The following is a 13,296-nucleotide window of genomic DNA, read 5'->3' as shown; positions in this document are numbered from 1 at the left end:
TAACCATTTAGTGCTGGTACAGAAATCATATGCCATTGCTCTAGTAGCATTCTCTGTTGGCTATTCTAGGATTGTCACTGCAGACAACATAGCTGCCCTATGAGCTTGTAAATTAGTACAGATTCTTCATGTCTGTAAGAAGACTGATGGAGGTCCAAGTTTTTATTTAGGAAGGGTTTTTTGAATAGGGTTTGGGGGCCCCCATGAACTCTGATGACTCAGAGCATCTATCTGAATCTGGATAATTTAGCAGCAGCAAACAGCTTCCTATGTATTTTCATATTCAGTGGAATTGTGCATTTCTTCCATTCTTACACCAGGTGCTGTCCTACATTACTCTAGATAAATCATTTTTCCAGGTAGGACTGGTAACTGTAGTTCATCCCTTTAAGCGCCTATGACCAGTTGATCCAGTGACTCAAAATGGCCTTTTAAAATAAAAAAAAAAAGTATTGTTTATTTAACCATAGGAACAAAGCATAAGAGAGAAAAAGGGGTAAAAAATGCTCTACACATGTATTATCAGAGGGCTAGCCATGTTAATCTGTTATCCACAAAGACAGCAAGAAGGCCTGTGGCATCTTATAGACTAAAAGATATTTTGGAGCAATTTTAGGGCCCCCAAACCCTTTTGAAAAAATTCTTCCTAAATAAAGGAACTTGGACCACCACCAGTCTTCTTACAAACATGAAGAATCTCCACCAATTTGGAGTCCTATCACACTTTATAGACTAACTGATTTTTTGGAGCATAAGCTTTTCTGGGCAAAGACCTGCTTCATCAGATGCATCTATTATTGCTACTTACAATTTCTGTTCCCATAGCACCTGGGAATGCCAGTCATGTACCAGTGCCAAACAAAAAAAGTCTCTTCCCCAAAATCATTGCCTTATCTAAGGCTTATCTGAAGCTAAACCTGCTTCAGACCTTCCAGCAGGATCTGCTTGTCAGTCTCCAAAAACAATTACTTCTTCTATGAGTGTCCCCGTGAGTGCTCCACAATAGGTTCCTGCTCCACAATAGGTGTCGGGCTCGCCTGGCGCCGCAGATCGGAAACTTTCCAGCAGTTTCTCCTGGATCGCGCATGTGCCGGCGCGCGCCACTCCCTTGCGCGTCCCCGGCCACGTGCGCGATCCAGTCCCCGCCAGTTCCTTCTCAACTGCCATTGGCTGCAGACGGAATCCGCTCAGGCTACGGCCAGAGTCAGATTAGATAGAGTTTTTACGTGTAAATTGTTGTTTTTCTTTAAAAAAAAAAAAAAAAAAAAAAAAAAAAAGAGAGAAAGCAAGAGAGTAAAAAAAAAATATAATAAAAAGAGAGAGAGAAGCGGAGAAGACGCGTGGACGTGAAGTCCAGTAGGCCTCCCACCGCTGCAGGCTGGTGTCCACGACGGGTAAACAGGCACAAATTAAGTGCTAAGTGCCCTATTAACAGCAAAAAGACTCACCGCGATGTCCTCTTCAGGCTTTAAAAAGTGTGAGTCCTGCCGCGAAGCTATGCCAGCCTCCGATGGGCATAGCGAATGCATTCGGTGCCTGGGGGAATCACACGTTACCCAGAAGTTTTCCCACTCTGCTAAGCTCACAGCCAGGGCCAGGAAAGACAGAGAAATGCGGCTGAAAATGCTCCTGTTTGATAAGGCTCTCCAGCCTGACTTGCCGGAGAGGCCTCAACCAGAGGGACCCCCTGGGCTCCACAAAAGGAAGGCAGCTTCCCTCACCCCCTTGGTGCAGAAACACAGGAAGCTCTCTCCAGCCCGATCGCTGCCGGTGGTCTCAGCAAGCGGGACGGGCAGAGCACACAGCCCCCAGCCACATACTCAAACAAGCGGCAGCGCAGCAGCGCACGTGGCAGAGGCTGAGCCTCCGATTACCAAACTGCCGGCATGCGCAGCACTCAGAGCGGCGGCCAGGCAAGCGCTGGAACCGTCGGCACCGCCACAGGCGGCACCGACCCCTGCGGCGCCAGCAGTGCAGGACCAACAGGCACGGAGCCTGCAGGCACCGGAGGACGTTATCCGCGCGGCACCGACAGTGGGGCCAAGATCCCTGGCACGGGAGGGGGCGGTGCCAGCCCCGCAGGGGAGGGGAAAGACGAGAGCAAAAACCCGGCACCGCAGCTGTTCTCCAGACAGGGCTGCAATGCTGCTATCAAGAAGCCTTCCCCTTATGCTGCACACGCCACCCAGAAGATCTGGGTCTCCACCAGCCTATCCAGAGCCGCCTCCTCCGTTCGTCCAACCAACGTCACCATGGCTTGGGCCACCTTCGCCCTTTCTGGGATCGGATCCCTTGGAGTACTATCACAAACCAGCTTCACCATTATCTGAATCGTTGCAGATATCTCGCTCTCCCAGACATCGGGGGTACGCACCCCGAGAGTGGTCCTGGTCTCCATCCCCGGACCCGTGCCGGTGCTGCCATGGTCGTTCTTATCATGCTGGACACAGACACCCCAGGCATACACCTAGGGGCAGGTCCCCCCGTGGACACTCCCGGCTGGGGATGGAAACACAGCTATCTCAAGGGGAATTAATTGTAGAACCCCGAGACTTTCCTTTGCAAGTCTCCAGTGAGCAGGTGTACCATCGGCCGCAAGAACCTGAGAGTTCGAGGGAGGTTTACCCTAGTGGTTCCTTCTCGTCCTCCCCTGATGAGGCCACGGCCCCCGGGGATGTTGCTCCCCCGGATGACCTCAAACAGTTTCAGGAGCTGTTTAACAGGGTGGCTTTCACGCAAGGCATCCAAACGGCAGAGGTACAGGAGAAACATCACAAACTCCTGAAAAATTTGAGACCCCCGGCGTCATCCAAAATCGCTATCCTGCTCGACGAAGCCATTATGGAGTCAGCCACTACCATATGGCAGACCCCGGCCTCCGCTCCGCCTATGAACAAGAGAGCGGATAAGAAGTACTTTGTCCCGGCGAAGGGCATGGAGTTCCTCTTTAGTCACCCACAACCAAACTCACTGGTGGTAGAATCGTCTCAGCAAAGATCAAAGACTTCTCAGTACAAATCGGGAGGGTTCAGACGAAGATGCCAAGAAGCTAGAGCTGTTTGGCAGGAAGGTATATTCCTCCTCCACCCTGCTATTGAGAATGGCAAACTATGCAGCACATCTAGCGAGCCATAATTTTGATAATTACTCCAGGCTTACTTCTCTCATGGATTCACTTCCGGAAGATAAGAAGCCAGTGCTAAAGGCGATCGTGCAAGTGGGCTACGTGGCTTCGAGGACGGGAGTCCAGATCGCCCTGGACGTGGCAGACATGGCGGCACGCTCAACGGCTACAGCAGTGGTCATGCGTAGAGAATCCTGGCTGCAGACATTGGGTATCCCGAGGGATCTGCAGGCGAAGATTGTGGATCTTCCCTTTGACACGCAGAAGTTGTTTGCAGACTCAACCGATTTGGTCCTCCACTCCAGTAAGGACTCCAGAGCTACACTTAGAACCCTGGGTATTTATACCCCTCCATATAGGAAGAAAAAGTATTACCCTCAGCAAAGACGATACCCGTACCAACCACAGCGTGCTCAGTACCAACGGGGATACAACCAAGGGCGACATCAACAGCAGCAACAGTATAGAACTCCCAGGCAAAGTCCTCAACAAAGCCGCGCATCCTCGGGGCAGGCCCAAAGGCAACAAGTTTGACAGGCAGGTCGAGGGCTGCACTATCACCACCATCGCGCAATGCCATTCCCACCTAACGTTCCATCATTGCCTCCGACCGTTACACTCCCAATGGCAAAAGATCACCGCAGACAAATGGGTACTGGAGATCATAGCCACGGGTTACGCGATCCCCTTCCAGTCGCTCCCACCGCCGAAACCTCCGCCCAGGCCCCACCTCAGGGATGCTTCCCATGAGGCGAGACTCAAACAGGAGGTGGACCATCTTATGTTCATAGGGGCGGTGGAAAGAGTGCCGGAGCAATTCCAGGGGAAAGGCTTTTGTTCACGCTACTTCCTTACAGAGAAGAAAACAGGAGAATGGAGGCCCATCTTAGATCTTCGGGACCTCAACCGGTACTTGCGCAAACAACGTTTTCGGATGATCACAGTCGCCTCCATACTCACGGCACTGGACGATGGACATTGGTTTGCAGCCCTTGACTTACAAGATGCTTACTTTCATATAACGATCCACCCGGCACACAGGCACTTCCTCCGTTTTATGGTTGGCAAGGAGCATTTCCAATACAAGGTTCTTCCATTCGGCCTCTCCTCGGCCCCCAGAGTCTTCACCAAAACCCTGGCAGTGGTGTCAGCCTACCTGCACAGACAGGGGGTATTTATATTCCCATACCTGGACGACTGCCTATTGAAAGGGGCCTCAAAGGCAGAAGTCCTACGCATGATACGTGTAACAGCAGACACATTTTCTTCGCTGGGCCTAGTCATCAACCTCGCGAAGTCAAAGACTGACCCCACACAAGACATAGAGTTTATAGGGGCACGTATAAACTCTATTACAGCAAGGGTGTATCTACCCGACGCCCGCTTTTGCGCCATCAGTTCGCTGGTGCAAGTCATTACGTACAGCCCCATGGTGCCGGTCTTAACGTGCTTGCAGCTGCTGGGCCACATGGCGGCGGCGACGTTTGTGGTGCAGAATGCCAGATTGCATATGCGCAGCCTACAACATTGGCTGGCGAGCGTCTACAAGCTGACATCCCACACTGTCCACAGGGTGGTGTCGCCCACGACAGAGGTGCGCAGATCCCTGCAGTGGTGGGTAAACCCAAAGAACCTGCTAACAGGGGTACCCTTTCACCAACCACAAATCTCTATTTTTCTTACTACCGACGCTTCCCACATAGGTTTGGGAGCACACATCGGCGACAAGGTGACGCAAGGACTATGGTCCCCTGCAGAACAGTCGCTGCACATAAATATACGGGAGCTCAGAGCAGTGTTCAACGCCTGCAAACACTTTCGAGACCACACACAGGGCAAAGTAGTCGGGATCAATACAGACAATACCTCCACCATGTTTTATATAAATCGACAAGGAGGAGCCCGATCCCATGCCCTATGTGCGGAAGCAGTCCGACTGTGGAACTGGTGCATCGCCAACAATATAATGTTGAAAGCCTCGTATTTGCCGGGCGCTCACAACATGAAAGCAGACCAGCTGAGCAGGCGCTTCGCACTCACGCACGAATGGCAGATCCGTTCCGATCTGCTACGACCAATCTTTCACACATGGGGGTTTCCCCAGATTGACCTGTTTGCCACTCAGCACAACCAGAAGTGCCCCCAGTACTGCTCCAGGGCAGGATTGGGGCGGGGGTCCCTGGGGGACGCATTTGCGATTTCATGGAAGGGCCCCCTACTTTACGGGTTTCCCGCCCACAGTGCTCATCCACAAGGTCTTGCAGAAAGCCAGAAGGGAGAGAGCCCGCATGATTCTAGTAGTCCCAACGTGGGATCGACAGCAATGGTTCCCCTTGCTTCTGCGCATGTTGGACCGCCCACCGCTCCCACTTCCGGTGGCGCCGGACCTACTCACGCAGGCCCAGGGGTCCATAGTGCACCCATACCCGCAAGGTCTGCGCCTACACGCATGGCTAATCCATGGCTCAGCTCCCTAGAAAGCACATGTACGGAGGGAGTACAACAAGTTCTGGAAAGTAGCCGAAGGACCTCCACCAGGAAGACCTACAAGCAGAAATGGACTCGATTCACTGCATGGTGTTCCGCCAAGCAGTTAGCTCCCCTTGATGTTCCTATACCTGTAATACTAGAATATTTATTGGACCTCAAGAGGGGCGGATTTTCCCTATCCTTGCTAAAAGTCCACCTCGCCGCTATATCTGCTTTTCGGCATGCAGAGGAGGGGCCCACGGTATTTGCCCATCCTATTGTTACCAGGTTTCTGAAGGGGCTGGTAAACCTGTACCCCCTCAGAAACCTCTTCCACCATCGTGGAGCTTGGGCTTCGTGCTCAGCACGCTAACAGGTCCACCTTTTGAACCATTAGCCACAGTTCCCCTGCGTCTCCTTACGATAAAAATAACCTTCCTCCTTGCAATTACGTCAGCTCGCAGGGTGAGTGAGCTCGCAGCAGTTATGGCAACGCCGCCCTGCACAGTGTTCTCAAAGGAGGCGGTAACTTTATGGCTACACCCAGCCTTTGTTCCAAAAGTTTCTTCAGAGTTCCACCTTAACGAACCCATAGTTTTACCCTCGTTTTACCCGAAGCCTCACAGCTCCAGCAAGGAGGCACGCCTGCACCTCCTGGACGTGAGGAGGGCGTTGGCCTTCTACATAGACAGAACTAAGTCCTTCCGGAAAACAGACAGACTTCTAGTCTCTCTCGCTCCCAGGTCAAAAGGAGAGGGTCTCTCTTCACAGAGAATCTCGAAGCACATTGTGTCCTGTATAAAAATGTGCTACGAACTTCGAAAGACACCTTTGCTGGCCCCGCCTAGGGCTCACTCCACCAGGGCAGTGGCGGTGTCAACAGCCTTTTTCAAGGGCATCGCGTTAAAAGACATCTGTAGAGCGGCGACCTGGTCATCCTACGACACCTTCGCCAAACATTATGCACTACATCGAGTATATCAAGAGGACACCCGCCTGTCGACAGCAGTCCTTTCGGGGGCAAGCTGCACATAAACCGATTACCCACCTCCTTACTTGGGTTACTGCTGGGTAGTCACCTATTGTGGAGCACCCATGGGGACCACTCGAAGAAGAAAGAGAAGTTACTCACCTGTAGTAACGATGGTTCTTCGAGATGTGTCCCCGTGGGTGCTCCACCAGCCGCCCATCCTCCCCTCTTCGGATCTCTGTTTAGTGTTTTTCAGGAGCATCCGAGGCGGTTGGTCAAGGAACTGGCGGGGACCGGATCGCTCACGTGGCCGGGGACATGCAAGGGAGCGGCGCACGCCGGTGCATGTGCGATCCAGGAGAAACTGCTGGAAAGTTTCCGATCTGCGGTGCCGGGCGAGCCCGACACCTATTGTGGAGCACCCACGGGGACTCATCTCGAAGAGCCATCGTTACTACGGTGAGTAACTTCTCTTTCTCTTCCTGACAAAGACTTTTACGCTGTTTATAGTCCTTTTGTTCCAAATTGGCAAATCAAGCTGTGTAACTTGACTGGACACAAGTTACCATTAATTGTCTACACTGGAGCATAAAGTTGATAATAAGGATCTTAGCTCGATTTTACAGTGTTCCACTGCAGATACCATTAGGTCAATTTTAAGTGGTGCTAATGTCAACTTTCTTGTCCTACCACTATGAGGTGGTGTAAAGCCCAATGGTAGTGTGGAAACAAATGTTACTTTCAGTTGATTTTATTGGGCCCCAGAGGTATCCTATAATGCCCCACACGTGTCCATTCTGGCCTCTATCACCTCTGCTGTTCTCCAGGTGTGCAGGAAGGAGGTGACAGGAACCCCAAGAATTTGATTTCATATTCTTTCTGGCCAGCGTGAGTTTTATCTTCAATAAATTCAACTTTATTTCCTAATGTAGACATAGCCTTATACATCTTGCAGCATTTAGCTTGAAGTATCTTATCTGGAACCTGCCTGGTTTTCCACAGCCTGCTATTAAACCAAACCAGTGTTTTCATGCGGTAAACATCCTGATCAACACCCACGTCAACAAACGATATTCCTAACTTATTACAGATGCCTGTAAATCCATCATGTAGGAAAAAATAAGGTTCTGAGTTGCTGAGATTCTATTAACAAGACACACTGGAATATGAGACTGCTTTCATACAAGCTACAGGATATTCAGTTCCCTGTTGAGCTATCATGTATTTTGATTTGGAGCTGCAGCATCTGTTGCTTGAGTTTTATGTCTTACTATGTTGCGTCCCTGTAGCATTATCTCCCCTGCCCCCTCTCCAGTTCTTGTTAGGTTACAGTTTTGAGCTATGACATCACTTCTCCTACAAAGCTGCCTTTGCAGGATGGCAAAAGAGATCCTAGAGGAAAGGAAAAAATACTATAAAGAAAATATCCCCTAGGCATTTATCACATAATTGGGCACTGATGCAAGTGTTGAACAATCATTGCTCTTGTTGAACAAATGGATTTTGAGTGCAAAACTGGGATGTAGGAAAAGAAGTATGCAAAATGGGCAGACAATAAATTCAAGAACAACAAGAAGTTTTGTGGCACCTTATAGACTAACATATTTTGGAGCATAAGCTTTCATGGGCAGAGACCTGCTTTATCAGATGTGAAAGCTTATGCTCCAAAATATGTTAAGTCTGTAAGGTGCCACAAGACTTCTTGTTGTTCTCAAAGCTACAGAGTAACACGGCTACCTCTCTCATACTTGTCACCAATAAATTCCAGAAATCATAGACTATGGATATTGTTTTGCTTGTCATTAATGTGAAGTATGACAAAGTGTTGGTTCTTAGTTAAATATTAGACATGACAGATTATGGTCTATTTCACTTTTTTTTTTTTTTTTAATAGGATCTGTATTTACATTGAAAGTACAAGTAAATGACATCATCAGTCATCAATACCTCCCTCAAGCAATTGTAGAGGTGTTCGTTAACTACACAAAGACCAATTCCACACTCACTGGAAATAACGGAGTAGTATTAATAAAAGTTCCCTACACATTAGGGCTAAGTTTAACAATTGCATCTTACAAAGAGGGCTACATGTTAACACCATTGCCTTGGAAGACTGGGAGAATGCCAAGTAAGTAAGGCCTTTAAAATTCTATTACTACACTATATGAAGTATGCTTTCTTCCATGGAATAGCCATCTAATTGTAATGAACTGAACCTGAGTGAATGAAGTTGGAGTACATCATGACTGAATGTCAACTATAAAGGTAAATAACCCTTTCTCCTTGACAAAATTGTAACATGGCTTTTTATTGCAGTGGGGGCAGGATTTGAAGAAAGTGAATGTATGTGAATATACATACATGACACAGGCATACATGTCTGTGTGTGTACACATGTATATCCCATGTTCTAGCAGATTGAGTGAAAGGTTAGCTGTGGATATCAAACGTGATAGGATTATGAGGTAACTGAGTGACAGATACAGTGTCAAGGCTCTGTGCTACTGCTCTGAACTCCTTTTGTCTGACAATTTAGTTATTTTTTCAGCTGCTTTTCATCATAAGTTGCCTGATTTTTAATGATCACATTTTGTTTTTAATAATAGCTCTATTAGGGTGTGTTTTTAAAGTGCTGGTTTAACCCGTCCCCATCCCTAACCCCCAAAAATGAGGGTCTGTCCAGGAATTCAAGCCACCCGTTAATCCACCAAAAATGCACACTGTGAACAGTGGTAGTCCACACAGCCTAGCCAGTATGAGTCGTCCCTGGACTAGAGGGGCTCATTGGTCTTTCCACACATTCTTACTTTTTGCCCATTTGTTCACCTGGCTTCAGACTGAATGTTTGACCAGCACTTTCTTTGAACCATTTACAAAGGTAATCAGGCATTCTTTGTCCTACTTTCCACAGTATATTCATCTGTGACACTTTCACTGTTCCCACAAAGCCAAGCTAATATATGGTTGTTTGAAGACACAGTTTTAATTACTGGAAAACTGTCTGGTAAGTACAGCACTGCATGGGATAGGATGTAAATGCTTCTTGCATGTAAAATTGTGTGTGTGTATGTGTGTGTGTGTGAGAGAGAGTGAGTTTTTTTTTCCGATAAATTCTGGGGAAGGAGTCAGTGACCTCTCAACTGTTGTTGTTTTCTGTGCACTAAGTGGCTTATATATACAGAAGGGCCTCCTTATAAGTCCAGGTTACATTTGTAAATAATGCAACTTATAACAAAAGGATTTATGAAGGGGAATTTAATATCCTTAAGTAATAATGTAATTAGCTTGAGATATGTTCCCAGCACATACAGTTCACATACATGTGGTACACATAATGTACCTAAAATGATAAATAACGATAAAGTTACACAAATACAGTATTCTACTAAGATAAAGTATGTGCACCTGCAATGTGTTCACTTCAAACGTACAGACAGTAAGGATGACACAAAGGCTTGTGGTGTGATGTCACGGCACACCACAGCAGGAATATGGAAGTGGTGGGGGATACAAAATTTGTTATGGGGGCAGAGCAAAGTCCCACTCCCTGCAGCTGCAGTATCACTAATAGTGGGGGTTCGGGGGGAGCTGGCTGTGCAGGAGGGAGTGCAGACAAGACACATACCCTGGCCATTTTCCCTCACAATGGGGCATTCCCATTGTGCACTGGGAGGCATGTGTGCACTGCCACCTCCCTTCAGCCCCACACCTCTCTTTCCATAGCTCCCCAGGGCTTCACTCAACTCCCCTGTCTTCCTGCAGCTCCCTGCCAGCTCCCTGAAGTTCACCTCGGCTCCCTGCCCATCTCCTTCCTTTCTTCCCACAGCTCCCCACTGGCTCCCTGCAGCTCTCTGAAATTCACCCCAGCTGCCTGCCAGTCTCCCACCCCCCCCGTCTTCCCGCAGCTCCTTGAAGTTCACTCCAGCTCCCTGCCAGCTCCCTGAAGTTCACCCTAGCTCCCTGCCAGTTCCCCGGCTTCCTGTGGCTAACTGCTGGCTCCCCCTGACTCCTCTCAGCTCCCTGCCGACCTCCCCCCGGCTTTCCGCAGCTCTCCACCAGTCCCTGCTGACTCCCCATGTCTCCCTGCCAGCCCTCTGGCTACCTGCCAGCTCCCGCCAGCTCCTCGCAGCTCCCTGCTGGTCCCCCATGACATCAGGGCTCTCTTACAGGGCCCCTGCACTACAGCATCTGCCGCCAGCCACCAGTTACGTTCCTGGCTTGTGGTCTCTTGGCCCCCAAACGATGTAAGCACAGATCAGTGCAACTTACAGTGAATTTACTGTCATGAATTAATGATGTATATGTGAAACGACTTACAGCGAGGTGACTTATAACAAGGACCCCCTGTGTATGTTTTCCCAGCTTGTGCGCAAGTAGCCATCTCTTAGCAAAGCAAAGGCTTTCTGGAGCCAAAATAAATAGACTTATGACTTAATTTTGAACTGGGGTAAATTGGCACAGCTCCACTGAATTGAGGACATGCTGATTTTACACCAGCAGAAGAGCTGGCCCTCATAATCTATGGTTATTGTGACAAGCAAAACTCTGTCTCTTCCAGCCTTCCACAGATGGCAGCGTTATTTACACCCAGGTAGACCATAGGCTAATATCTCTATACAGTAGAACCCCAAGATAACGCGCCCTCAAGTTGCGTAAATCTCCGGTTAATGCGACTGAGTGGCAAGGAGCTGGTGCCGGGGTCCGGGCTGCTCGCCACTCAGAGGAGCAGCACTGGTCAGTTTCCTGAATCCTGTGAGTGGCGGGCAGCCAGGAGCCAGGCACCAGCTCCTTGCCACTCAGAGGAGTGGGAAAATGGACCAGTGCTGCTGCACTGGTCAGTTTCCCCACTGCTGTCAGTAGCGGTGGCCAAGAGCCTGACTCCTAGCTCCGCACTGCTTATAGTGTACAGGAAACTCACCAGTGTTGCTGTGCTGATCAGTTTCCTGGCTCCCCTGAATAAGGTGTTACTTGACTTACAAGGGGTTGCATAGGAATGCAACCTTTGCGTAAGTCAGGAGTCTACCGTATTTAGTGCATTTCTGCCCTTCTTGTCTCAAATCATAAGAGTCTGAGTAGAAAGCTCCTGTTTTTGCACTCTGTGTGTGTACGGATGAGGGGGATGAAGGAGGAGAGATTGATGGATGGAAGACTTGTCCTTTAGAGAACTCCAGAAATATGAAAGGATCTCATTGCGCTGGTGGGCATGTGCATGGTTCCACTGTGTTGAAAGGCTGTGGCAACTTTGAGTATGGCCAACCAAGGTAATTATTTGAAGTGCATCTGCCTCAGGGAAGATTGAAGCTGGAGAATATTTGCTGTAGCAGAGTGTGTTTGGAGAAACCTAGGAGCAGGGACAGGGGCAAGAAATTGTTCTATTTTCAAGATGTGTATATGCTAGCAGCATGTACTGGCTTAAAACTAGACAACTGGCATCACTAGTGAGAAGTGGGGTGAAGCTGTGTATTGTACAGAGGATTTCTGACAGTTGGGCTGTAGAAAGCATTAATTCTAATTGAACCATTGCTCATATAAAATCTTACTTTTTTTTTTTTTTCAGATGCCAAAGCTCAACCGAGTGTTCAGTTTCCCAAAATGTTAATAAAACTTCCTATAAACCACCATATTACAAATGTGACAGCCTACTTGACTGTGCCACAGCAATTTTTGAGAGTGGACAATTTTCTTTATACAACAGGAATTCTTCTAAATAAATCAGGTACATTAAATTTGTTACTTTAGTATACACACTTTCAGTCATGATACAAGGAAGTTTGTACTTCAGGTAAATACACATTGGGCTCATCTACACGAGCTCCCTCCTTCGAAGTTTTGGGAGTAAGGGATCTCCGAAGTTGTAGCTGCAGGTACTTCGAAGTGCCTGCAGCTACACTGCTTGCCAGCGCTTCAAAGTTCGCAACTTTGCAGTTTGCGCAGTGAGAATTATGCTGAGGAGGTGCTGCATATGCAGCACAGCACCTCATTGCTATCCACTGATCGGGCTCATTTCCATGCCCCTTTGGAAGGAGGGGGGCTAGTGTAGATGAGACCATTAGGTAGTGAGAAGTGCCTGATGCTACTCCCATTTCACTCAGTAGCAAACTCCTTTAGATTTCCATGACTGCTGGGTTGAACCAATACATGCTGTACTGAAGGGGAATAATTCATGTCAGTTTGTATCTCATTCACATCTGTTAGTTGAGAACATAATGAACACCAATTTGCCACGGGCATGAGTGGTTGTACAGAGGGCCGTGTGCCACACATGCCTGCTGGTGGAGAGGTGACAAAGGGTGCAACTGCCCTGGGTCTGGCGATTCAAAAGGGCCTGGGTTTCCTAGCTGCTGCTACTGTAGCACCGGTGGTGACCAGAATCCTATGCCCTTTAAATCACTGGCGGAGTCCTGCGTGGCATGCTACAGGCAGCACTGTGGGATTGAGTGTGCTGGCTGCCCTCTCACTCCATCCCGTCTACCCAAAGCCATACCACCCCTTCCAGGAGCACAGAGCCACCCCGCCCTACTCACCGCGACCTTGCTTAGAGTCCTAGAGAGGCCTTCAGCTCCCCTGCACACATGGTGTATAATCCCAAAGTGCGGCTTCAGTAGGGTCTGATCCTTCAGTATGCAGAACACTTTCACCTCCCCCTCATTAGGCATTGAAGTTGTTCACCATTTTGTAAAATAAACTCAGAACTATATGGCCAGACCCTCAAGTACTGTACAGTGGGGTAGGT

At 48.7% G+C, this 13,296-nt stretch overlaps 1 protein-coding gene across 7 annotated transcripts in view; it reads left to right on the top strand.

Moving 5' to 3' along the window:
• The window catches only part of FAM171B (family with sequence similarity 171 member B), a 119,831-nt gene that overhangs the window by 42,898 nt on the left and 63,637 nt on the right, over positions 1 to 13,296 (top strand). For all 7 annotated transcript variants that reach the window (XM_075001646.1, XM_075001645.1, XM_075001641.1 and 4 more), the window contains exons 2-4: positions 8,458 to 8,691; positions 9,475 to 9,567; positions 12,121 to 12,279. In XM_075001646.1, the coding sequence (XP_074857747.1) occupies positions 8,458 to 8,691; positions 9,475 to 9,567; positions 12,121 to 12,279 (486 nt within the window). The remainder of the gene's footprint in view (positions 1 to 8,457; positions 8,692 to 9,474; positions 9,568 to 12,120; positions 12,280 to 13,296) is intronic.

This window comes from Carettochelys insculpta, chromosome 8, assembly GCF_033958435.1.
Source record: "Carettochelys insculpta isolate YL-2023 chromosome 8, ASM3395843v1, whole genome shotgun sequence".
In the NCBI taxonomy this organism is placed as follows: domain Eukaryota; kingdom Metazoa; phylum Chordata; order Testudines; family Carettochelyidae; genus Carettochelys; species Carettochelys insculpta.
Note: the sequence above shows the minus strand (reverse complement) of the source record. Positions and strands in the feature narration are given on the sequence as shown.